The sequence below is a fragment of the Anomalospiza imberbis genome, chromosome 3 (assembly GCF_031753505.1).
Source record: "Anomalospiza imberbis isolate Cuckoo-Finch-1a 21T00152 chromosome 3, ASM3175350v1, whole genome shotgun sequence".
Classification (NCBI taxonomy): domain Eukaryota; kingdom Metazoa; phylum Chordata; class Aves; order Passeriformes; family Viduidae; genus Anomalospiza; species Anomalospiza imberbis.
The window spans coordinates 20222043-20249796 of record NC_089683.1 but is presented as its reverse complement, the minus strand read 5'-3'; the positions used below and the strand labels follow the sequence as shown (position 1 = coordinate 20249796).

The window sequence follows — 27754 nt, the reverse complement described above, 5'->3', positions numbered from 1 at the left end:
CTTTTTACCTCAGAAGAGGTCTATGAATTCATAGTCCATACAGTTATGTTGTCTTAGTTAAAACATTTGCAACTGGCCACAAAAAACCCCATAATGTTCTAACAAAGGCAAATTCACATACAGACCCTCAATTTTCCTTGGCAAAATTCACTTCAGGAGGCAAGAAAATCAGTCTTGGAATTCTCTTGGGAAGCAGCTTTTCACAGATCTACTGAACCGTCTGGCATTCGAAGATTACCAAAAGAAACACTGAGATCACCTCTGAAATGACAGAGAAGTGGGCCAGGCCTGATTCCTGGAGAACTGTAACCATGAAAAGCAGCAGCTCTGATGTGTTTAGTTAACACAAACTGAATTTACCACCTCATGGTACCATCTAATGAAAAAGGGTTGATATTGCCTCAATTGTTTTAAACTTAGATAAAGAACACTCAAGAAGGTTTAAATAAATAAATAAATAATAGAAAATATAAAGACTGGAGTTTAGTGCAAATTCATTAGAGCTTTTAGGAGCCCAAATCCTACTGATCTCAGTGAGCTCACAGCTCAGAATTTGGTATTTGTATTATTATTTATAATTTGAGATGAAAGAGAAAATGACCTTTGACAAAGAGCTCATCAATCTGTTGGGCAATCAAAAGAAAGATGAAGGAAGACCAAAAAGTGATTTGATTTCAGCACAAGTGTCTCAAAGAGAACAAGAGGGGAACAAAAGAAAAGGTCCTCTGTGTAGCAAAGGGCTCTTTAATATAGTGAAGAAAGCCACAACAAATATTGTCTAAAAGCTGCAGACAAATTCATGTAGGAAGGCATGAATTTTTAATAATGAGGCTGACGAATCACTTAAATCATCATTGAAGGAAGAAGGGGCTTTTTTTAGCCTCTTAAAAACAGTGACAATTTTCTCATCTGCCTCCGTATCCTCATCAGTAGGTTTGAGATAGCACTTCTTTCAGCATGCAAGAACATAAATATATGCCTATTGGGACAATAACAATTTATTAAGATTTTATTTTATTTTCAAAGTGAAAGGTTTCTGCTGAGAAAAACCTAGTCAAAATTCATATTTTGGGTTTTTTTTTAGTTTTCCTGTAATCAGGTTGGGGTGTGTTGATTTTATGCATAATAGATAAAAAATTTCAATGGCTGCAGATAATTTACTGCAGTCAAAAACCCAAAGAGGGCAAATATTTTTCTCAAGATAAAATTTTAAAATATTTAGCTTAGTAATTCTGGAAGGTAAGAAAGACAGTGTTTCTGAAAGCACATGAAAAAAAAATCCTGAAATATTCAGGCTTCACAGCCACAAGTTCCTATAGGTTTCTTGAAAAAATCACATGACCCCTTAAAAAATGCAGACAGCATCATTACTTTCTCCAAATTATCATAAATACTTACACTGATATCAAAAGAACTTCTTTTGTGTTCAGTATGAGTATTTTGTCTTACAGTATTGTAAGAATTTAAGCCTTTTGATTATTTGATAATTGTGAATGAATAGTGAAAGCACACTGCTTGGAAGGAAGAAATTTCTTCCATTTTCATCCCCACTCCTGTCTCAAGTCTGTTTCCTGATTGTTCCAGCACCTTGGCAATTTCAAGTGATTCTTTTCCAAACATATGAAATAGTCCTTTTCTGATCAGCTGAGCTGAAGAAAAAGCGAAAAAGATCTGACTTCTGATTTGAAGAAACTGCCTGTTATTGATTCAGTTCTCACCAACATTCACCTCAACCCAGGCCCAACTTTTTCTAGCAGATCACTACTCCTGCTGCTACTGGTTCAGCTGGGAAACCACATCACTGTAACATTTTTAGAATTGTATACTATTCAGCACACTGTTAGGAGGGTAGGCAGGAAGTTATCATTTAGCTACATTTTTAGTTACTTGCTGCTCCATGGCAGAACGGCAAGCACAGAAAACTACAAATCATAACACTAATGAAAATTTAATATCTAGGATTAGATATTCTAGTGTAACAAACTATGAACCTAATGTATCTAAAAAAGTGGTCCTAATGAAATAAACTCCTGAGTCTACAATGTCCAAGTAGTCACTAAAGAATCATAGGCTGCTTGTATTACAGATGTGGTAAAGAAGTCCAAAGAATCATCCATCCAGAAAAAGAAAAGCTATGTTGTGGTAATAAATCTTGGAAGGGCCAGTAAGTCCTTCTAGTAGATTTTACAACAAGGAGGGACAAGTAGAAAAATGAAATGCAAATGCCTACTTCTAGTAAAGGAGAAGGCATGAACTTTCATGCTCATAAGCAAATCAAATTTCTTTATTTAGTGAGTCTTCAGAAAAATGTCTACCAGTGTAAAAAATTCATACTTCACTGAATCACAATAGCTGTAGCAGCTGCTAGTTTGTTGTGGTTTTTTGTTGTGGTTGTTTTGGGGTTTTATTTCCCAGAATTGTAAAAGCATTATGCAATTTTTAACTGCATCTAAATAAAATGTGTGGTATTCCCAAGTTTCTGGAAACATTTAAAACACTCATTTTACAACTAAATTCATTACCTTGAGTATTATTCAGTTACATGAAGACAATCTCCTTGCATCTGAGTTCAAGTATCACCTTACCAGTTTAGAAAATAATGTTTTTCATTTATCATTCTTCTTTCATTTGAAAAAGATTATATTACATTACTTATCTGTATAATTCAAGTACACAGAAAATAATTTAAAATGTTTCATCCACAAGTCTCTCTCTCTTTCATCTAATGAGAAGAGTTAATATTTCAACCTTTCTACTACTTGTATAACTGTTGCAAAACCAAATGCTGGTAACACAATGCCAAGTTGCCCCTTCCCCGACCAAAGGCAAGTCCTTATTACTTGCAACCCAGTTAAGCTTGTTGCTCAACATCAAAACCCACCTCCACCCCAGCCATTTTACCTAACACGTAGCTTCCTAAAGATAAGATGCATTCACTCTTCTATTGCTTATCTATATGTATTTTTTTAAACTAGAATGACACAAAAAATTTTTAATGTCTTTTACAGATAACTGTAGAAGAACATCTGATGCAGCAACTACTCCCGCAATAAAGATTGACGTGTATATGCTATAGCTGCTAGGCAGCTCTGTTGAAGTATTTTGGACTATAAATAGACAGAAACAGATTATTGGCAGGAGATATGGCCTTATGGCTCTTTATTTCATCCCCCAGCATTGATACACTCTTTGTGAAAGAGACTGTGACTCTTGACTTCAATCTTAATTGCCCCCTGCGAGAAGGAAAAAAGCTTTAGCCTTTAGAAACATAGAGTATTTCTGTGGATTCAGAAAGCATTTGAACTGTTACCTATGGAAATGTAATCTGCAACAGAAAGCCAAATATACCAGGCTGTCATTAGAGCAGATCCTATTGCCCCACCGCATTCCTAAAGAAAAACTTATATATTTTGAGGAATTGCTAGAAATTCCCAGTAGCAGACTGAGTCTATATCTTGATTTCAAAGAATCTTGAAAGCCATTCAACAGATGGCTCTGAAATATTTTTACCTTGTCACTTGCACCTGAATAGAAGAACACTCCCTTCAATATAGCAAATATGTGCAAGCTTTAGAATCCTGTTCTCAGTTGGTCAGGGCTTTTCTAAGACTGGGAAAGCTTAGTTTTAATGGCCAGAAGACCAGTTCTTCTCTCTTGGATGACAGCTACTGAGTACAGACCATTAGAGTCATCCTTCTTTTCCTCGTAAAAGTCGTACAACACAATAACAAATCTTGATTCTCGGGAAGTCTCTAATCTGCAGAAGTCACATCGACAGCTCAGCTTAAGATACTCCTATGTTGGCCCCTTCAACAGACACACATATCAAGAACATGTATGAAGAGAAGATTTGAAAAAGAATGTAAAGACAAAGACACATAATTTATCTTAATTTTTAGTGAAAAGCTATAATTATACTTTGCCTGAAATAGACTTTTCATTGTGAACTATTATCAAACTCAATTTTAGCTCTATTTGAAGAAGTAAAAAAGAGGTATTTTGTTTAATTTTATTTTCAAGTGAGCATGCAATACATGAAAATATAAGTACATATTCATATTATATATAGATATATATATATGTAATATGGAATGCAAATACTACACAATAAGATTCTCCTGTTAAGACTGAAAGTGCTTTAAACATAAGAGAATCAATAGTAATATCTTTAGTGTAACACAGAGTTATTTCAGTACAAAAACCTAAAGAAGCCATGTAAATTGGGGTTTATGCCAGCATAATCAGGTATCATCTGTGGAAGCAATTTTAAAATTAAAAACAGTAATTATAGTACATTGCATAAGGACATGGACAGAAGCTTGTTATATCAGTTTCCTTTTTAATTTCAGTTAGGTGGTAACATAAAACAGTTTTACTACTTCAAGTGCATTTTTCCAGCTCACAGAATAAAACAAAAGAACTTGGGCTTCTCAGAAAAAGAACATCATCATTAGAATGTAAAGCCAAGGAATAAGATCAATGTTTATGAAATATTTTCAGGAGATCATACAAGACCTGAATCTCTTTTGAACACATGGACAATAAAGAAAAATATCAATGGCCAGATATTTTTGCATATCTTTCCAAGTACTTTTAGGACTTCTCAGATTCTACACTGTAATAATAAAATAAGTATAAGCTTAGTACTTACCTCCAGATGCATAATCATTGGGAAGTTCAGGATAAAGTTTGTTGGTATTCTTTTTAGCTGAAAGAGAAAATAAAGTAGGTTCTTATATGACAGGTTAACATATATTGTTATATTTTGTATACTGCTCTTCGGATACAAGTTCAATAGTTATTAAATGATTGCAGTTAACTAAGAACCAGTGCAGAAGAAAGAAATACAGACTCTGCCTCACATCCTTAACCAGAGAATTAAGTTAACAAGAGGAGCTGCACAGTAAAGCCTCACTTTGAATGAAAGCACTTTGTTAAGACAAACTGTTAAAGAGTCAAAATTCTGCCTCTTCTGCTCTACTGTAAAACCTCTAATGAGTAAGAGATAATGACAACCTAAAGAGAAACTATAATTTCTAGAAACCAGAAGTTTCTAGAACTTGGACTAGCAGTTTCTAGTTTCTGTTATTTTTACTAAGAAGTTTCATTGTACTGTGAGGTTCCTATGTATCCAGTATCTATGAGTATTTCCTTTGAATTATTACATGATTCTGTAACTATAAAAACACTGTTTCTATAGAAAATATGTTAGAGAGAAAAGGTTTGCTAATATAAAACAAAAAAACAAATCCATTAGCCTTTATCAGTCATGACACTACATCAACATGTTTTCAATGTTTGTCCAAGGAAGAGTATTTAAAAAACATTTTTATAGAGGCAGCTGCTATAATAACTGCATAGTATTAATTAGCTTTAAAGCTCTAATTTTATTAAGATAATTAATTTGCCATTATCAAAAATTTTCACCTGGTGGTGTAGGTCTAACAGTGGGTTTAGGTGGCTCTGGTCTGGTTGATGGTCTAGCAGGTCGGTCACTTACCTAAAGCACACAAATTTTTTAAAAACATAGCATCATATCTGGACATAGATTGTCACTTCAGAGCCTAGAAGTATGTCAAATTACACTGAAAAAAATTAAAATTACTCTTTCTCCACTGTACTTATAGGAATTCAAAAAGCATACTAAACACTAGTGACATGACACTGACGTAAATCACCATGGGTTTAACAAAGCTGTACGTAAATCAGTACTGTCTATCAGTAACATCAACATCTGTAAGGAAGTATCTTCTACAGTCCCAGTATTACATTATAAATGTGATTGTTTGAATGAAAGACAGAAAAAAGTAGGAAAACTAAGAGTACCCAATTTGCAATTAACTTGACTAAAAACACTTGATCAAATATTCCTAATCATCACCTCGGGTTTGATAATACACAATTACAAAACAAGGATAGACTTTGTTATTCTGGAAGATGCAAAGCAAACCCAGCGACATTCTTACCCTCAAGAGTCTAGCAGGGAAATACTTGAACAAATGTTCCACATGCAGTAACTGACAAGTGCTATGCCTTCAGTCATCCAAACAGAGAAGTTAAAAATGACACAAAGAACATCAGCATTGACACTGACTAGGAACAGCTTAGGAACAGGGAAAGCCTATGTGAAAAAGAAGCACACAAACCCTTCCTTGTTCCCTTACAGATTTTCCTGGATTATTTTTTTGCTCTTCATTTTCATACACTTCAGTGAAGGATGCTAGAGTTTCATAAAGATCATCTGCTTGAGCAGGGAAAGGCACGTCACCAAGCAGGATGGCACTAGCACGAATGTCCTGCCCATAAAACCTGATCCAAAAAAAAAAAAAAAAAAAAAAAAAAAAAAGATTGCAGGTATTTGATTATTATTATATTTCAATTTCTGGATAAATTCATTTTGTGCAAATGCTCCCCGTCTCCATCCCTAGCCCTGCATTTTTCCTACTGATCATAATCTGAGAAATGACAGAACTATTTCAAAGTTGTAAATTTGGAAAACTGACCACAGCCCCCATTTTCCTACACCGCTTGGGAGGAGGAAGTAGAGAAGCTGTGATTGAAGTGGAGCCCAGTAAGATGGAAGGTGTGGGGGGGAAAGGTGTTGCTTTCTAGATTTGTTCTTATTTCTCATTATCCTATTCTCTTATTTACTGAAAATAAATTTAACTAATTTCCCCTTGATGAGGTTGGAGTTTTTTTGACTGAAATAGTAATTGGTAAGTGATCTCACTGCCTTTATCTCAACTTATGAGTTTATCATCATACTTTTTCTCCTCTCATTCTGTTGAGGAGGGAGAATGACAAAGCAACTGGGCTGGCATGTGGTGGCTAGCTAAGGTCAACCTGCCACAAATAAATAATCCCTCAGCATTTAGCATCATCTCAATACCCATTGCAAGATGTCTAAATTGAAGAAACCCTTGTCCCTCAAGAAATTCTAAACTGAATATAGTATGTTTTCACAAAAACCACTTTTTCCAACATGAATGTGTCCTAGTTAATTCTATCGCTGCTTTCACTGAACCTTTTAGATATATAGAGAGCTTACTTGCGATTTGTTTCTTTCCTTTCAATCAAACAGGTTCCTTCCAGAGATACACCTGCAAACAGCCCTCGAGATTTGCAGTATGTATAGACAGCAGCAGAGCTTCTCAGGGCAACATCCCCTTCTAAGTTTCTAGAAGGAAAAAGTTTTGGTTGATATTCTTCAATACAGTTTTCTAGCGTGAACAGCAATTGTCTTTTATTCCTTCATTTTATTTTTACCCTATTTTCAGACAGAAGCACAGAAAAATGTTGCCTCATATGAATGCTCCCCGTTAGGTCTCTGAGAGACTGGACTGTTCATGGCTTATGACTCAAAACAATCAAGGAGGCTTCAGGGTGATTTGCTGAGGCCAGGTTTACATCCTTTGCAGAGAGGTGAGTTTGGGTGTGCAGTGAGATTCACACAAGACAGAGGGGGAGGCTGCAAGCCAGGCTGATGAGGCAAATCCAGCAAGGTGGGATGGCACCTTTTATCATGGTAATTGTTCTCCCTTACACAACTCCCAACCCCTTCCCCCCGGGAAGGTCTAATGGGACATAACTGACTCAATGCACTGACAAGAGAGGCAGCTGTCATATCTGAGAAGGGATCATAAACCATCAAAGATCCCAAAAGCACCCTCAGACTGATTCCTGAGGCTTTACATCAAAGGACTGAATGTGATGCAAAGGGATGCAACAGATCGGACCCTATGGCAAGAGACATTGTCAAGCTTCCCAACCAGGGGAGGTACCTGGGGGTTCCCAACTAGCCTGAACATATCCGTTGAACTCAAAGATTTGTGGAACCCTTACCACCAAGAAGATCAGAAGAAGAGGATCAACAGGATGCTGTAGGGATCCAGAGAGAGGTATTTTCTACTCAATCTGTCTTTCTGTCACTTTTTCTCTCCCCGCTTCTTTTTTTTCTATTTTTTTCTCTCTCCCTCCCCCACTCACATTTACTGTTAAATAAAATCCATACTATTGACTCCAGCATATGGTCTCACTTGCATCTTATTTGGGCAGAGGCATCTCTGTAATAATTTTAATAACTAGATCTTAACAGCCTCCTCTGAAAACTATTAAAGCCACACTTTAATCACATTTTAAAATGATCTGATTATGTTTGGACTGGTGACTGAAACTCAGTCTATTCAATATTTCCAAATCCTCCTAGGCTTTATGATTGGTCAGCACAAACACTTCAAGTAAGGCCTTACTGAACCTCAACAGATTTGGAAAATTACAGTATTTGTCCTTCACAGGATCACATAATATTTTAAGTTTAAAGACAGTCATCTCAAAATGGATACAACATCAAACTGAAAGAAGGTTGCTCTGGACTTTGTCCAGCCTGTTTTTGAAGAATTCTAAGGATATAATTCCACAGACACTCTGAGCAACCTATATCAGCACTCAATTTTATTCATGTCAAATTTCTTTTTCTCATATCCAGTCAGAACCTTCCTTGTTTCAATCTGTGACTACCACTTCTCATTGTCTTCCCATGCACACCTGTAAAGAACTGTGGTCTGTCTTCTTGGTGATGCCTTGTTGGGAATGCAGCCTCAGAAGGTCTTCTCTCATCCAGGTTCAATAAGCTGAGCTCCCCCAGCCTCATCATTCACATGCTGCATTTACCTGGCCATTTAGGTAGTGGTTCACTGCACACACTCAGGTTTATAAACAACTTTCTGCAGGTCTAAAACTCAACACAATATTTTAGGCACAGTCTACAAAATGTCAAGTGAAGGGGAACAATCACTTCCCATATTTACTGGTTACAGTCCTGTTGATGCAACCCCCTACACTGCCTTTTCTGTCAGGAATCAACTGCTGGCTTAGCCCCACCGCCCACCAGGATCCCAGCACCTTCTCTGTAGGGAAGTTGCTCAGATTGACAGGGGGTTCATCCAACTAGGAGTGCAGAACTTTGCACTTGTCCTTGTTTATTTTCATGGGGTTTCATGTTGGATTTTTACACTCTCTAGGTCCATTGGTCTGAATGGTGGCCCTACCCTGAAGTGCCTTGGCTGCAAATCCTGGTTTGGAGTCATCCACAAACTTAAAGAGGATATTTTGCAACTGCTCCTCTAGGTCATGGATAAAAATACCAAGCAGGAGAGGTCCTGGAAGAGTCTCCTGAGAAATTCTAAAGAAATCTGGCTTCAGACTTCAACATAAACAATTTCTAACGTGATCACCCGGTTCTTAACCTGTTTGCTCATCTTCTCACCCTGACACCTATGTCCCAGCTTGGACATGTTGCAGGACAGTGTACTGACTGGCTTTGTAGGGTAGATGATATTCACTGCCCTTCCCTGATCCACAGATGTCTCTCTCTCTTTTGTGCAATAAGTATCATCCTTTTATTTTGTTACAAAAGATTAAAAACAAGCAGTAAAACTTCATAATTATAAAAAGAGTAGCCATAAGGAGGCACATACTCCATAAGCAGGGCTAGCTGGGGTAGCTGGGCTTGGTAAGCCTGGAGAAGACTTGGGGCAAACCTAACAGCAGGCTTCAAATACCTGGGGAGAGGTAATCAAGAGTATGAAGCCAGGCTTTTTATAGCAGTGTAGGAAGGAAGAATAAAATACTATTGACATAAATAGAATGAAGAAATACTTTGATTGGGTGTAAGGCAGGAGAGCTGAACAGTAGAGCAGGTTGCCCAGAGAACCAAGCAGTCTCCCTCACTGGGGATTTTCAAGATCCAACTGGAAAAATAGGACTGAGCAACCTGATGTGAAGTAACAGACCTTGGTTTGAGCAGGAGGTTGGAATAGCAGTCTTGCAAGGCTCATTTCCAAGTAAAATTATTCAGTGATTATTTCACCTAATCCTTCAAAGTAAACAGCTTAACCACTTAAAGGTTTAAAATAAATTATTTGGTGTAGTTTTTATTTACTGTTGGGCAGATCTGTGGTGACAGAAAGCGCAGACCCATATGTTACTAAAAATCATAGTTCCATAAGGCACAGAAGCACCTGTGCTCTTCATTGAGCCTAGCCAAACAGTCTCCTGCAAACAGAGAGCAAATCTCAAACACTTTCCTTCTACCAATAAACAACTTAATCAAGAAAAAAAAGAAAAAAAAGAAAAAAAGAAAAAAAGAAAAAAAGAAAAAAAGGAAAAAATAAGTGATTGGTAAGAGCAATATGGTCCAGTCAGCATACAGGTTGCCTAGGTTGTGTTGTAACATATAAAAAAATGCCACATCAATGTGGCTTTTAAAAATTATCTTCCATATATGCCTTATTAAGAAAACATATTACCCACCTCCCCAGAGGTCCAATTGCCACAGTAAGATTTCCTCCAAGTGTAAGATTTCCTCCTTTGGCAAAAGCTTCTACTGCTCTTTCATGATTCAGTATTATCACTAAGTCTGAGACCTATAAAATATTAAATAAAAGTACTACACTTTTTAAGAAGAAAGAACAGCACAGGAGATGATCTTCCTTTCTTGTAAAGGATTATTTTGAAATAGCTTTCATGACAAAGTTGATTCTTTTTCTGCAAGGTATTTTGAATGAAAAATCCTTTCAACTACTTTTTTAATCAAATTTGACTGATTTTTTTCAAAGTGCTGATATGGTCAGTATGTGATAAACAAAAGCTGTAAGAGAAACTCTATGTTAATTCAAAATTCCTAATTGACAATTTCTTATTTTCCATGGCTTATACAATTATGAAGGCACATTTTCAGATGTGAATCATTTGGATCTTGCAATAATTAAACTAATGAAGGCAAGACAGAACTTAGTAAACAAAAAATTCTGTCCAAAGAATAAAAAGCAAAAAGAATACAGGTGCTATAGATAAAACTTTATTGTCATGACAGGAGTTTTATATATCTGTGTGTGTGTATATGGATTATTAAATTTTTAAGACTTGAATATGAGATGTAGTCAGTTGCTTCAATAACCTATTAAACCTAATAATTGAAGAGGTAGCAACATACCCAAGGACTACTGCACCTGATCTTTCATCTGATGGACTTGACTGAAAGCCAGGTTCAGAAAAAAACTTTCAACTTACCCCAGATTCCAAACAGTGACAGCAGGGAATACAAGAGGAAATACCAGATTATTTGCAAAACAAGGCTGGCCTAGAAGTATTACACACAGCATAAGAGAGGTCTTTGTTATTAGCCCCCTGGTAACCTCCACTCCATCCCAAACAAAAGATGGCTACAGGAGCAGTTTGTGAATCATCCAGGGATGGAGGGAGAGCATCTGTCAGGATACTGCTTCTCCCTCTTACCCATTAAGAGCATGAATTCATTGTTAAAGATAAGTTAATCCACAGTGAGAAAGCATTTATATAAACTTTAAAACTGGTTCTTAATTTGAAGTACCAAGTCATTGTGACTTCTGAGTGTGATCTCCATCTTGTTTTTTAAAAATATCCATAAGTATCACTACAACTATATCAACTATAATCTCTCCTACAGGAATAAATTTCACCTAGTTTCTAAAACATCTAAGTTTATATAGGACTAGAAGAATGCTGAAATGGGACTGTATGCTCCTAAGTCACGCAGGTACTTCTGAGTAACATATATTTTCTAGAAGAAATAAAAAAGATTGTGTTATAATAACATCGGTAAGGAAACAGCATTTTGTAAGCTGACTAAAATTTCAAATGAAGGGCACAGTATTACTCAGAGAAAAACCCCCTCTCTCAAATAGCTTCTGTATTGAAACTATTTAATTCAGTATCAATAGGAAATGTCTACATTATCTAAAATATCAGGTGGGGATGATTAAAAGAAAATTTTCATAGATTAATCAAAACACATAAAGAGGCTTAAAAGGAAAGAAAAAAATAAATGAACCCCACAACAAAACAAACTCTGGGGCTCAAACTGAACACTTTATAATGCATTCAGATTCTGTAGTCATGAAAACCAATGAAAATCCCTTACAAAAATTAATGATTTTGTATTCACATCATCCTTTAAAAAGTGCATGCAATAATGCCTGAGATCACACAGTGAACACTGAGGATAGAATAAAATATTGATCTGTTGCTCAGTATGTGAGTGCTGGCTGACTGGCTGCCAGGACAGGGACAGCCGTAGATGTACTGGGGGCTGGCATGGATCACCCAGATCATCTATCTACACATGGATTCTCCCCATGAGCAGAATGCCCATTGCAAGAGATCTTGTTGGCAGCGTATTGTTACTCTGATTTTCTTTGGGAATCAGCAGAACAGAAGCTAAACAAAGAGAAAGATGAGTCTTGAGGCTAGTCTCTTGCGGAAGCAGAGAAAAGATGAAAACATACAAGCGTGAAGGAGCTGTGAGGAAGAAGAAATGGGAAGCAGAGGCAGAGCGCTATTAGGGCTCAGCTCACCAGTGTTTCTCTGAATGTGTTGGGAGCCCTTTACTAAAGCATTTCTGCTGGCTGGAACTGGCTCTTTTTCTGTAGTATTCCTTCAGGAGAGGCATCGCCAGTTTTGGTGCTTTCAAACTGAAGGGTCATGACAGTAACCACACGTGTGAGTGGGAAATGTGTGAAATACACTAAGTGGAGTCCATTTTACTCCAGTTCTTTACACTGTGTCTTGCCAGATAGAGTCCCTGTGCCCTTTAGCAAAGCATTTGACACACTATTAAGTACAGGATGCTTTTTCAATTAACTTCAGTTGTCTTACAAGGAAACCGTGACAGGAAGCTCTCCATAAGTGAAAAAAATCAGTCTGCTAGAAGTGAGAAATCAAGGAAACTAATGTCATGTCACTTTTTTTCATCTAAATGCCTTCTAACAATTTGACTGATGGGATCAAAACCCCTCTTTTGTTTGTCTTGCATAAATGGATTTCATAATAATATTTTTGTACATAAAGTAGATTCTACTATCTCACTAACATTTAGATCTTTGTGAATGTATTTTAATTTCTTGCAAAAAAAGTTACCAACAAGTATTGCAAATGCTAAACCATACCTCAATTCCAATTTCAAATCCACCACCAAGACCAGCAATTCCTATTGCAGAGGGAGCAGACCAAGCTGTTGTGTAAAACAAGATAAATTTACGGAATTTTAACCACATGTTACAAGAAATACTTTATTATAATAGTTAAAAATGCTAACGAATTCTCTATTTAAAACTATGTTCAAAACCACTACAATAGAGTCATAACTATAATGCTTTATCCTACAGGAAAGGATTTAAGAAATACAAGCCCTCACAATCTAAACAATTCCTTGTTAAAAATATTTATCATATACTTATTCATAATCAGATATAATAAATTTTTCTAATGAATTTTATACTATGTACTTTTATATTTCATTATTTTCCACAAAGATACTGAAAGATTTACATTTGGTCAAACAAAGGTACAAAGATTTGAAAACACCTTTCCCAACAAACACTGTCACCTGTCACCTACTTTCCTGACTCATCACACATCTCCTTTTTATTCTGTGTAAAGAATAATGAAAAAATATATTTTTATCTCTTTTAATTAACTTCTCATTAAGTATGAAAGTAAAATATCCACTTACTTCCATTAGGAAGACGAGCCAATACAATTCCACTTCCACCTCGAGCAGTCACCAAAAATCCAGCTTTGATAACAGACAAAACTGCAAGGCCTTTGGCTTTAGCTATTACGTGAGCTGCAACAGCAAAATCATTTATTCAAGACCATGTAAGAGAAGTTCTAAGAAAACAAAACTCAATATTTAACAAACACGAACACAAGAGTCAAATAAATGAAGCAAAAGCTTAAAGAAACCTTAAAAAAAAGTCGAACTAATAATGATACCTCCACCACAGAGAACTGCAAACCCAGCTGCAGGTCACATTAGCCTATCTATACACTGTGACAATCTATACACTGCCACAACTGCTCCACCTGTCCTGATTAGCTTGTATAGAATTAGTTTGCTTAGTGCCACCCACTTTGTAAGTATCCTTGACAAGATAAACAGTAAACAGGCAGTGAATAGCTGACAACCATGTCTCCACAAATTTTTGGAGGAGTCCAAATTTAAATCACAGCAACACAGAGCAGCCTAACAAGCTTGCATCATTAGACAGTGTTAGTGGCAAATACTGATGTGTCAGCATCCTACAAATCTTATTGCAGACCTTCCAGAACATAACAGTTAAGGATTCAAAACCACAACTAGCAAAAACAGGTGGAGGAAGATACTAGGAGAAACACAGGGTAACAACTGCAAAAATAAAGAGGACAGCAGCAAAGAAGAGTGCTGAACCAGCATCAAAAGGAAAATCACCCTGATTTCTTTGCTTCAACTTATTTTCATCTAGCTAATTCTAATCAACATAGATATTCAAGAGCTAGAGCTACTAGTGCAGGTTCTCTCTTAAGAATATACATTTACAGGGTTTAGCATGTGACAGTCTGTCCATCCCAGGGGAAGCCTTCCAGTGCAGGTATCTTGTAGCAGTAAACATTCAAAAGATCTCTCCCAGTAAGTAACAGCTGCCAAGAATACAGCAAACTGAAACTCTTTACTTCCAAAATATTTTCAAAGAAGTTATGGCACCCGAAATTTTCATTCATCTCTGAGTCATGGTCAGTGGAAACAGAGGGAATTGGTAAAGACAGCATGACTGCAACACAGGGAGTGCTGAAGGTTTTAGTTGAATCAAAGCATTTTCTTTACTCACGTGGTATGATTTTATCTGGTCCATTTCTGGAAGTTATTTCTGTAAATTCTCGTAGTATTTTAGCAGCCTTTTTAGCTTCTGACTTCAGGTTGGAAGGTATAGGGTTGTTCACTGTAAAACATGAAAGAAATGAATTATAGTCAGTTTAGGATATCTCATATGAAAAAACAGTATCATTTGAATGGGAAAAGTGGTTCTTTACAAATAGAGAGTAAATCAAACACACACAGAACAAGCAAATATAATAAGTCATCTTCTGCATCAGATCCACATTTTGTTTCTGACAGTTTTAACTGAAGACACCACTTAATAAAACACACAAGCCTGATTCTTTTATGCAATCTCTTTCTCTTGCATGTGTTCAGAATCCACACTGGTAACAGCAAGGGTGTTTGAGACACACCCTTAGTTGTTCCTGTCACTATTTATTTATAGGCTTATTGTACAAAAATTTGTCTAATGCCTTTTCAAAACTGCTGATACTCTGCCATTGGAATTCCTGCAGCAGCAGTTTACCTCCTACTTAAAGAAATAGGTGCTCTATTTTAAATTAATCTCCTAGTTACAGTGAATGCCCGCTAGCTCAAGTATTACAAGTTCTGGTGAATACCTAATGCATTCAACTTACCTACCACCTTCATGCTTTTACATGTAAAGGCACCAGCCTTCTCCACTCTTTCAGGAGTCTCAGCCTTCTTAGTCTCTCCTCAGGGTAGTTGCCCCATCCCCGACCACTCTAACTGCTGTTCTCTATACCACCATCAACCCCGCTGTCCTTCAAACAGCGGAACAACAGGCAACTGCTGACTCATGAACCCTAAAAATTTCACACCTCTTCAGGACGCTTCTCTTACAAAGCTAAACATGTGGCATGTTCTGAAAGTGAATAAAATTCAGCCTCAGACCAAGAAATTTTCTTTAGAGATCTACTTTCTGTTGAAGGTCTTACCAGTATTTTCTTTCCAATGTGATCTAACATATAGTATTCTGCAACATTATAAATACCATTTTATGTATGAATAGTAATGTTTCACCTGTAGATTTGCAAAAAGAAGCCTTAGTGCAATTAAAGAGATAGGAGTTAGTCTTGATTTTACATCTACTAAAATCCCCCAGAGTTTCCTAAATTATTCTTGTTTTCCTGTCTGCACATAACAACACTCACTATTTCCAAGTTTATCAGAACCAAGCCATCCAGCTAACACATATATATATTGCAAGACCAAAGATGCATCTAGTCTCACATCTCTGAAAAAATTAGTGACAGCATTTTCATAAAATTCTACTGTTCCTAAATTCACAAATCTGTAAAAAAGACTGTGCATTGAGAAAGAACATTCAGTCAAAAGTAGACTATTTTTTTAATTGGCATTCCCTGAACATTCATTCACCTCTTCACTCTGGGCAACATTTCCACTCAAAACCAAGAAGGTGAGGACTAAATACATTTTGAGGTTACATCAATGAAGCTTAGAGAGCAATTCAGCTCAGACCAAGCAAAGTGCATAGCAGCAAGTCAGCCAGGTTTCTGTCCAGGCTCCCTTGGCTAGAATACGATACACCTCCATTTTTCAAAGAGAAGAATATTCTTCTGGTCTGTTCTCCAGGCAAGAAGGAAGATTCCAAGAACAAGAGAGGTTTTGAAAGCTGAATATCTGGTTTAGTGTCCCGTGAGGCAGCTTGCAGCAACATTTTGCTTTGGTGAAGATGCAGCAGTTGGAGAGTTTGAAGTGACATCAGCCATCAGAAGGCTGTGCAGAAATATCAGCCTCTCTGGGAACAAAAGGAAATACGTAGAATGTAAAAGACTCTAAACCACACTGCAGTTATCTTAGTAGAAATATTAATTCTATCTCCTAATAATCCCTTCTCTTTTCAGAAAATTAAGATGATAGTCAAGACCCTGAGTGTGAAAGGATAGGAGAAGGTGAAGCTCTAAGAGCTCAGGATATTCTGAAAAGTTCCTGGCATGTGAATTTTCTCTGACTGTTACAGTACTAAAACTGTCAAACTGCTTGCAGGAGTTTTGAACATCCATTTCTTCTGTGGTTGGAAGGCTTCCCCAGGCTGGAATCTGGCCACATGGCAAAAGGAGAGGCCAGCGTAGCTCAAATAAAACATGAATTCACAATTGCTTTTGCTAGATTAACAAGCTGGGGTGGAGCAAATGTCTCCATTACTTCTGTTGTTTGTACTTCACACTGCATTTTCAAGGTCAGAGGGCAAACACGACCAGCATGTTGTAAGAGAAAAATAAGATTTATATTTTTGTGAGATAAATTGAGGCAGTCCCAAAAAGCATATTGCAACACGATTCTGCTCAAGAAGGCACAAAGAATAAACCAAGCATATTATAATTTGTAATTAATAATTAACATTGTAATACACAGTGCATGTCCGTTTGCAAAATCAGGTGAACCCTTCTATATGTAGGTTTTCACTTAAGATACTTTGCAAGTGTAGAGGTCTCAAGTTTGGGAAGGGTCACCTACCCAGTCTACCCGGAACACACATTTCATGCTACTTCATTTTTCACATGGTTCAGTAAGATTAGACTGTGGTAAAATGGACAGTTATGTGCCTGACCATACAGGAGTTCTAGCAAAGTGATCAAGACAATGAAAATAAGACCTGTACACTGGAGATAAAAAACACTGGGGAGATGAAAACACTGGGGAGTTAAAAAACATTACTAATCAAGAGCAAGCATTATCCAGCTTCTAGATTAGAGAAATAAAATAAACTTCTGTGCTCTTATCAAACTCTTCCTTGTTTACCCATGCATTCCTTCCTCCCCTTTGCTTCTCTTTGACTAATCTCATAATTTGGAAAAACATCTCCAATTATTCTTCCTACTACTCAAAGTAAAAAAAAACAAACAAACAAACAAAAACAAAAAAAAAAACCACCTGAAAGTCTGCAAACAGGAATAACAGAGTGGGGAAAAAATAAAATCACAATACAGTTTTTGTAAGCAATTTCAGATTTCAAATTCAGAATTGCTTCAGAAAGATTTGATGGTTGCAAGCAAACACTGTGCACACAGGAGCTACTATTTAATTGAAGACAATTTGAAGCTGAACTTCAGGAGTCATCAAAGTAATACTATTACTACCTCACTGTTCCTTCCCCTCTCAATACATAACTGGTTGCTCAGAGCAACCTGCTCTAGTCAAAGGTGTTCCTGCCTATTGCAGGAGGGGTTGGATTAGATGTCCTTTTTCCTTTCAGCCCAAACCATTCTATGACTTTTCTGTACTATGATTCCAAAAACTGTATTTTAAAATACAAATTTTGCACAGAAAAACAGCATTAGTTAAGCAAATTAAAAATTAGGTATTTCCACTCCAAAATTAAAGGTTTTTTTTTTGTTTTTTTTTCTTTTTTGTGTTTTTGTTTTGTTTTGGGTTTCTGTTGTATTTTTTGATTTTTTGTTTTGTTTGGTTTTGTTTGGTTTTTTGGGTGTTTGTTTGTTTGGTTGGTTTTTTTGGTTTTTTTTTTTTTTTTTGTGCCATATAGTGTGGGGTACCTTTATCACCAGGGAATGGAGAAACTGGAGAGACATTCATCTAGCTGTACTCTACAACAGCAAGCACAGGAAAGACTAAAGTAATGCAGGATTATTTTTCTGGACTAGGACACAGAAGGTGGATTTGACAACAGCATTCTGCCGGTTACTTTGCATGTAGCTAGACTTGTGCCCTTTCAGAAGCTGAGAAATGGGTGATATTTCTAAAACACAGTAGAAATACAGAGAGGGGAAAAAAGGAAAGAAAAAAAAAGAAAGAGGTTGAACATGCTACGAACTGAGGAGCTCAAAGCTACACCTTGTAGAGAAGGGCTGCAAGTAAGATTTTAATTTAGACAGTAGCAAGTATGAAAATTAAAGTGACATTAATTGGCAAGCAAAAATGGCAGAGAGAGGTTTTAACAACGGGCAGGATGAATAGGCCACTGATTAAACACTTTCATGCTGCAAACCAACACAGTTACTCAAAGTGGAAACCATATGATTCTTTCCCCAGTGGCACACTTTGAGTTCCTTTATTTACTTCCATAACATTGTGTAGATACTAAGGAACTGGCAGGATGCCTACAGGACAGGAGCCTTGAGGAACTGATGACCTGTTTAAAAAACAAACAAACAAACAAACAAATCCCCACCCTGACCTCAATTATGTATAATATGATGCCTGATAAGGCCTGGCTGGACTCCCATTTTGGTGAATGCTAGAACCACAGCAGAAGAAATACAGTATTTTTATCACTGAGGAAAGGGGGAAGCTTGGCTCTCCCTCTTGGGCTATGCCACAATCAGGATTTTGTTGACAGAGTTCAGGATTATATAAGGACAGAGTCAACAATCAACACTAAAAAGGCAAAGTTTAATGGTTTGACATACAGTATATATATAGTATGGCTGAGGCCTGACTCTTACCATCTAATTTTAGATCAATCAATTTCATAAAAGTTTGTCCAAAGGCAAAGAAAATTATTGGTTTTTTAGTAAAAAAAAAAAACCCTAGTCAATAAAAAATAGCACAAATATGTCAGACAATTCAAAACTATTCATTAAAAAAAAAAGTACACAGAAGTTTGCACTGTGATGCAATGGTGGCATCTGTCCCAAAATACAATAGAAATAAAATATTAGAGTGAAGGCAAAGGAGTAAATTCTTTCTTCTATTTATTTTAATCACTCTGTAAACAGACCAAATTGTAAGTGGGAGGTCTGTGACCTCAAAAATTATTTCAGCTTTTGTTCATCTATCAAATTATCCTCTTCTCCCTCAAGTTTGCCTTAGGATTTTGTTTGTAAAATTAGTTCCTTAGAAATTAATTTAATATTGCAAGTCTATTGAAAAAATCATATAGACACATCTGCTTTTTAATAAAAATACTGTATGAAATATTTCGACATAAGCAGAATTTCCGTGTTCCATTTACCCCATCATTAACATACATCATAACCCTGTAGCACTGTCTTCACTGTTAGCTTTTAAGTATGCATATCTAATTGTCTGTTTTGTATTCAAGCACTGCTCAGGAAAGAGGCAACCAGGAGCAATAAGGCAATAATATCTATCAGGAGGATACACTGACTGATGGATTTGGAATGCCGTGACCAGCGAATGCTCAGCTGGGAGCAAGCTTCATTTGCACTCCTGCCTGTTGTTGAAAGGAGAAGATATTGAGCATATGTGAGTCAGCAACACAAACCCCGTGGGGGAATATCACACCAAAATTGATTAACTGCTTAATTTGTAAGCTGATGAGGCAAGTGCGTCAGCCTCTAATTTACATTCTGACTAACAGTAATAATTTGCTGGCTGAACATTTGGTGAAATTATCTGAGCAAGGTGCATTAAAGAATAAATAAAGCCTTTTTACTTAAAAGCTATAACTAATTCTGATACAATCAAAATTATGCTGAATATGAACAGATGAAATAAAGCCTAGTGGCATTACGAGAACCCAAACATCAAAAGTACAGTTTCAAAGAGCAGATGACAAAGGGGAGACAAAGATTTGCATGCAGATTTCACACATATGTTGCCCGTGTATGTTTGAGCTTTGAAGTATTTGGTGAAAAGTGGTTTAATGGGGTTTTTTTGGCTACAAAAAGAAGAAAAACAATGACAAATACCTCTATGAGCCCCATACAGTCTTTGCTTTCACTTCACTAAAAAGTACAGAAACGGCACAAGAATATATTAAGGCATAGCTGATTTGCAAATACCCATGGTTACAACAGGAACATCAGTGCTAAAAGGCTTATACGAACAGAGAACATTCAAAATTATGTACATTCATAAACATGAAAATTCACATAGTCAAGAAAAGCTAAAGAACAACATTTTAATGGGAAGGAGAAACCTGAAAAACAAGACTGTGTAGCACTGGTAAAGGGCCTAAACAAGAAATTTCAATTTGGCACTGCAATTAAAGAGGTTAATGCAATTTTGGCTTCACAAATGTGTAACAACATGATACTGTGGTAGCCAGCTCCAGCCTTGGGATTCATCTGGTACTTGGAATTCCTCGAACAGCATGCCAGATGTGCATCATAAGCATTTTGCCCAGCCCAAGAAAATGTGATGCAATACAGAGATGTGGATGACAAGCAGCAGCCTATGCTAAACATGTCTCTGTGAGTCTCTCTCCATTTACGACTTCCAACACTTGAAGTCAGTGATTGAAAGCAAAGAATCCAGGTTAATGAAATGTCAAGAAAAGATCTGTGGAGTTCAATGAAACAGCAGAATAAATTGAAAAGGAACCTACAGGAAAATGATATTAAAAAATAAAGGCAGTAACGACCCTTTTTAGTTGATTTCCAGCAGACTACTATTGTCAGAGCCTGAGCTCCTTACTCTTGGTTTGGAACCAACAAGCAGATACTGTTTCCTCCAGATTCCAAGGACCATGAACAAGGAAAGGCTCAGAATGTACACTTTGAACATCCTGCTTATGGTATAGGCAAGGAATCTATGAAAGCAGTGGCAGGGAATGGGCAAGCATTACTGACACACTGGCTAGCTAATGGGCAAGGCTGTACAATTCTGACATACACACCTTGAGAACAGCTAGGGGGACAGGAGACAACAGATAATCCATCAGTGTAAGGCAATGGAAGCAGAGCTGAAAAGCAGGAAAACAGGGTCTCTCTACAGTGAAGTTTTGCACTATGCTCATGTATTTCTACCATGATCTTTATCACTTGGATTCCTGAAGTTTTGCCAGCTTCCATGTTTCACTGCTTGTCAACAACACTGGTGTGAGAAATCAGTGATCTGTCAGTGACAGTATGAGTTATCACAGGGTACAAGTACTTCAGCAAGCACTACATGGCCTTGCAGAGTGTCAGCTGAGCTGCACTGGAAGACTCTAATGTGTGTTTTCACAACCCTAATGGTTTTTATACTGTCAATTAATGTAACTACACGCTCCTCCTTCCCCACCCTGGATTACAAGTTGTTTACTGGATGGCATTGCATTAAGCTGGCGCTGGTAGTGGTGAGAGAGGCAGAACAGACCAGAAAGGTCTGCAGAACCTGCAGCTGACAGCATACAGAAATCAAGGAGTTGGAAGTATTTTAAGGTTTACCTAAGACAGATGGAAATATATTCTGTCCAAACACTCTGGTGAGAGGAAGTAAAAAAAGTGCTTAAAAATAAAGCTGAAAATAAAATTAAAAAAAAAAAAACACTCTTACCCATGTTAAAACCAGCCTGTTTTTCCTTGTTTTACCTGCAATAAGCTGCTAAAGTTAGCTGCTGACGACAGCCTGTGCCCAGGAAAAACCTCATGAGCATACTGAAGTTACAACTAAATTCAGCCTTCAAGAATTCAAATATGCAAAAGAAATGACACATAACAGAAGATAGCACCTTCTCTAAAAGGAAAACAGCCCAACAAGTCTATATTTCAAGGAGGAGAATCTCATAGACATTGCTATCAATATAGAAAGCTATTTACAGCATTTTGAAGAGCTTTTTAATAAAGAACATTATAATAAGAAATTATAATAGAATTTGCAAAGATTATATTTCCACAATTACATCTATTCATACATTTAAATCACAGCAATTTGTGGAGAGGGAGGAATAACAAATGCCATTAATACTTCCGAAAACCTTTACATAAACTTGCATTACATCTGCATGGTTTACTGCAAGACAGCTAGGAAGTCAGACAATGAGTAGTAACACAAGCATCTATGTTTTGACTTTGGCATGCAAATACACAATATGAAATCAACCCAAAATACAAAGAATCCCTAGTCTTTACTGGAAAAAGAAGTATTTCAAGCACAGAAGGGCTTTCATTGATAGAAATGAAGTAATTGCGATAGATGAGCAGATTTCTTCCTTTGGTCTTATCTCTAGAAGTCTGTAGGTTTGAGTTTTCTGGGGTTTTGTGTGTGTGTGTGTGTTCTTAGGGGTCTTTAAAATATATTACTATGAGTTATGGAAATTAAAAGACTTTTGTTGTAACTCTAAACCTGGAGAGGCAAGCTGCCTCACCCCAACCTGCATGTGCACTATGTCTACCATTAGCTAATACTCTAAGATGAGTAACTCTTCACAGCCTTTACTAGAGAGTCATTGAATGGTTTCCGTTGGAAAGGATCTGAAAGATGATCCAGTTCCAGCCCCCTGTAATGGGCAGGGACACCTTTGCCTAGACCACATGTGGCCATGAACACTTCCACAGACGAAGCATCCACAGCTCCTCTGGGCAACCTGTTCCCAGTGCCTCACCACCGTCACAGTAAAGAATGTGTTCCTAACATCTAATTTAAATTTTCCCTCTTTTAGTTTAAAATTGCTACCCCTTGTTCTGTCACTATCTGTGTGTGTAAAAAGTCATCTTTTAGGCATCACCTCTCTCCCTGGAGTTGTCTCTTCTCCACACTGAACAAACCCAGCTTTCTCAGCCTGTCTCTATAGGAGAGGTGCTTCATCCCTTTGATCATCTCTGCTGCCCTCTGAATTTGCTCCAACAGGTCCACATTTGCCTGGTGCTAAGAACTCCAGAGCTGGAAGCAGCACTCCAGGTGGGTTCTCATGAGAGCAGAGCAGAGAGGCAGGAACCCATCCCTTGCCCTGCTGCCCACGCTGCTCTGGATGCAGCCCAGGGTGCAGTTGGGTTTTTTGGCTGCAGGGGCACATTGCCATATTGCCAAATCATGTCCAGCATTTGTCTGCCAGAACCTCCAAGTTCTTCTCAGCAGTGCTGCTCTCAGTCTGTATCTGGGATTGCCTTGACCCAGGTGCAGCACCTTGTACTTGGGCTTGCTGAACTTCATGAGGTTCTCAAGGTACCACTTCTCCAGCTTGTCGAGGTCCCCCTCGATGGCATCCCATCCTTCTGTTGTATCAATGGCACTGCTCAGCTTCGTGTCATCAGCGAGCTTGCTGAGGATAAACACTGAATATAGGTTTAAGGCTTTCGGCTATGACTTTTTTAAAGGAGTAAGTAAACTTCATGGTCAAGTTTTGAGGCTGGTGTCCTCTAAGCACAGGTATTTTGCAAACTCAGGCTTACAGAGATACAAATTGAGATGTTAGCTGAGGACTTTTTGGAAAGCAAAGCAAAATTTATTTGAAATGCCATAATTATATAAAATAACATATCCAAAATAAACTTAGGCTTTGCACAGGCTATCTGATATAAAATATATGGTATGAAATGTATTAAAAGCAATAATGCTTGTTAGTTGTATCAGTATGACTATTGTCATGAAGTGTTGAAAAGCATGAAAGATTTTTGGTCAGCTCTAGTGTTTACAAGCTGCCTTTTCAAATCTTGCAACCAATTATGCATGCACTTCTAGACCATGGGAGTTCGATATTTTTCACATGAAATATTCATTTTGTTAATGCTAAAATAATCCTACAACATGTAAAAAACCCATGTCCCATTTGGTTGTGGCATAATTTTTATAACTTTTCTCCACTGAGAAGAAAGAACTAATTCAAACACAAAGTTGATAACTTTGTAACTTTATGTGGTATCAGACCTCAGTCCCACGCTGAATTTTCCTTGAGAAAAGCTAAGGAAAAAAAGCCCTGTAACACAGTCTCCTGCCTTATCAAAAGCATTTGACAAGTTGGGTTCCCAGCAGTTTTTGTACTGAAGTCAGCTTGGAGAAAATGCTAATTAGACATGCAGAATTTTCTCTCATCTCCTATTCTGATGAAAGCTGGAATCATGAGGGTAAAATGAGAGTGACAAAGCTGAAAAATGTACTTTAAAGAAAAATGTGTTTCCCTTGTAGATGCAAGATGTTTCAACTAGGTAATGTTCCTTATTTCTAAGGAACTGTGGTGTGTGAAGAGAGTTGATACCTGCCTGAGGCACAGATGATTTGCTCCAAAAAGTACACTAGACATATGTTTGGCTGCACAGGAGGCAGAATAGTGGAATACCTGTAGCCAAAAGTCTTCAAAAATTCTTATAACTTTTAGCAATTGCAAGAATGCTAAAATCCCAAGCCCACAGTTCTATAACCAAGTTGTAGCCTTTGCACTAGAAGAAAGAATAAACACAAGTGGCATAAGGAAGAAATCACTCAATTTGTGGAAAAAGAATAATAAAACATCATCTTCAAGAATACAGAGATGAGAGTGATGTGTTCTAAAACATGCACAAAAGGCAGAGTTGTGCTGGGGGTTGTCTGAGATTCATGTGTGAACTCTAGCAAGAATTTGTACTACAAGAATTGCAGGCTTTGGCTCAAAACATGCCACCAAATCTATCCACCCTACACCCATGCCCCAGGATGTTGTCCACTTGAAACCCTTCTAGCAAGTCTTTCATATACACTTATTATAATATGTTGGAAGTGTAAACAACTGGCACCAAAGAGGTCCTACCCAACATGTAAGATAAGTAGCGTGACTGAAGCTAAGTCAGAGCTACAAAGTCAGTTCCACCTGTCTCGTGTCATCTTAATGCAGGAGTAGGTATGATGTGTGAAATTAAGACAGCAGGGTAAGGGGAAAATCCCAAAAGGAATTTTAATTTTGACTTGTTAACTGTATTTTAATAATGAAGAATAAACTTCAAGGCAACCCAAGCAGATTAACATTACTACCCTTTGCACATGAAAGCTTTAACTAAAACAAGGCTGTTTTAATACAAAAATCCTAAACAAACATCTTGTTTATCTTCTCACCAAGGCCAGAAGTACAGAGAGAATAAAAATCTAAGATGAAACCCAGATGTATGGTACACAATAGCCCTCTATGCTACCATGAAAAAACATTAACTACCTAAACAAAATACAGACTCTGCTTATTTCCCAATAAATACTTAAAACTTCTGTCAAGAAAACTGTCACCATCATTCTGATTCTCTCCTTTCCACACTTTAGATGTCCCAATTCACTATGTGCATGAATCAAATCTCAGAAGTCACCAATTCCCACAGCTAATTAGTTCCTACAATTAATCACACAAGAAACATTTCTTCAAGCTAAAAGGAATAAACCTTAAAAAAGTGAAGGTATTTGATAGTTATTAATCAATAATTAGAAGAACCCTAGTTCTTCCTACGTTCTTAAATTATCTTGTTCACAAGAGCATTTCTTCTCCACTAAGTCATACAGGTAATCCTTCATAACAGCCCTGCATTAGAGGATCTTTTACAACAACACAATAACCGTTTCAAAAGCCCCCCAAATATGGAGAGCTTATTACACCAGAAAGAATAATTCTGAATGGTGAGAAACCATGACACGATGGACAGTGAATTATGTCACAGTCCATTTCAAAGGTATGAAGTTGCCATTAGCTGAAGAAGGCAAAAATTTGTCTCTCTTCCACTGCTGAGGGCTGAAACTGACAGAATCATTTAGGCTGGAAAACACCTCTGAGATCAAGTCCCACCTTTGACCAACCACCACTTTGTCAGCTAGACCACAGCCACCAAGTGTCACGTCCAGTTGTTCCTTGAACACCTTCAGGGATGGTGACTCCACCACCTCCTTGGGCAGCCTGTTCCAATGCTTGATAATCCCTTCAATTAAGACTGTGGAGTAACACTTAAGGATCCTCCCCAGTCCCCTCCCAAAGACAGGGAAACATGAAAGACTTTGTCTCAAAATTACAGCTAGGCATGTGCCCACATGTGACATACACAGCTACAAACACCGGGTTTTATAGAAACTCCAGGATGGCCTTTCAAAGCACTCGCTTCTATAGAGAGCCTCACCTTCCCCAACCCACAAACACGGGAATGGGTGTGCTGGGGGGGAATCCGCTCCCAAAGTCGACACCACAAGGGACTGCATGTGACAGAAAGTAGGACTGAAGGCACTCTGCTCTGCTCAGCCATGTAGTATGGCAGAGCCACATGTGAGAATGCCATAACTGACTCATCTCAGCCTCCTTCACCAAGGCTTTGTCTGACAAGCAAGGAGAGAGAGCCCTTGCCCCTGCCTGGCTCCACCACCTCACACCCGACACCTGCGAGCTGGCTTGACAACAGCAGGATGCTGCAGGCACTGGGGACAAAAACCACGTTGCTGATTACGAATCACTTCCACTGCAAAGTCAAATAACTAGATAATTTTTAAAAAGTGGTTGTACAACTGTATTTATAAAAGAAGCTGTGTATGTAGGATAGCATTTCAAGCTGCATAAAAGGAAGTGTGCAGTTTGCTCCAATCCACAGCAAACATTATATAAGCTCTTCAGCTTTCATTTGCAAGTCACGGATCTGGCACAAAATTAAGATTCTGGCATTTTTTATTTAACCTCCAAACTGCTGCATTTTGACCAGAAGACCAGCCAAGCAGGTCTTTAAAAAGCAGCAGCGGAATCCAGTCCTGGCCACACCCGGCTGTGGTGGGGCTGCGTCTGCTGGTGTTACAAAACCCAGCCAGGTACATAGAGACAGCATACAAAACAGCCCAGCAGAAAAAAATAGAAATAAATACGTACAAAAGTTTAAAAAACTATATAACTTAAAAATATAAATAAAATATAAAAATATATTTGCATATATATATATGTATTACAATACATTGTAGGTATATATAACCTATCTATATTATACATAGATATAAAATACAACTAAATAAAACAAACTAAAAACCAGACACTCGAGCTGCCCTGGAATGCGAAGCGCCCCTATGCTCAATTTCACCAGCAGCCTGGCGAGGCCAAAGCCGCATTCGACGCTTCTAAGACTTGTACGTGCAGGACCCAGCACATGCTGCGACCCCGGGCGAGAGGGGCTGCGATGTGCCAGCGGCCCTGCCCGCGGAGTACGAGCGCGATCGCTCCGCCCGCGGGCTGCGGGGGCGGCTCCGTGCCCGCCGCGACTGCCCCGCTGAGGAGCCCACCTGGCCCCGCGGGATCCTCACGCCTGCCCCCGCGGGATACTCACTCCTGCCCGGGCCGGGGCGCCCCCGCTCCCCCTCGCTGCCTCTCCTCCTGCCGCCGCTGCCGCCGCTGCCGCCGCAGCCTCACTGGGCGGCGCCGAGGCGGCCCCGCCGAGCCGCGCACCTGCCGCAGGTGAGGCGGGCGGGGCAGAGGCGATTGCGAAGCGCCCGCTC

General features: G+C 38.1%; 1 protein-coding gene across 4 annotated transcripts in view; it reads right to left on the bottom strand.

Moving 5' to 3' along the window:
• SH3YL1 (SH3 and SYLF domain containing 1) overlaps window positions 1-27754 on the bottom strand; it is a 48214-nt gene that overhangs the window by 20260 nt on the left and 200 nt on the right. Inside the window, exons 1-9 of one of the 4 annotated variants that reach the window (XM_068183611.1) lie at window positions 27586-27753; window positions 14685-14795; window positions 13550-13663; window positions 12984-13048; window positions 10312-10424; window positions 7049-7177; window positions 6147-6309; window positions 5428-5500; window positions 4652-4708 (exon numbers count right to left, since the gene is read on the bottom strand). In XM_068183611.1, the coding sequence (XP_068039712.1) occupies window positions 4652-4708; window positions 5428-5500; window positions 6147-6309; window positions 7049-7177; window positions 10312-10424; window positions 12984-13048; window positions 13550-13663; window positions 14685-14795; window position 27586 (826 nt within the window). In that variant the 5' untranslated portion in view covers window positions 27587-27753. Of the gene's footprint in view, window positions 1-4651; window positions 4709-5427; window positions 5501-6146; window positions 6310-7048; window positions 7178-10311; window positions 10425-12983; window positions 13049-13549; window positions 13664-14684; window positions 14796-15312; window positions 15341-27585; window position 27754 lie in introns of those variants that run through there. The other 3 variants (XM_068183610.1, XM_068183613.1, XM_068183612.1) reach the window with 3 other exon arrangements.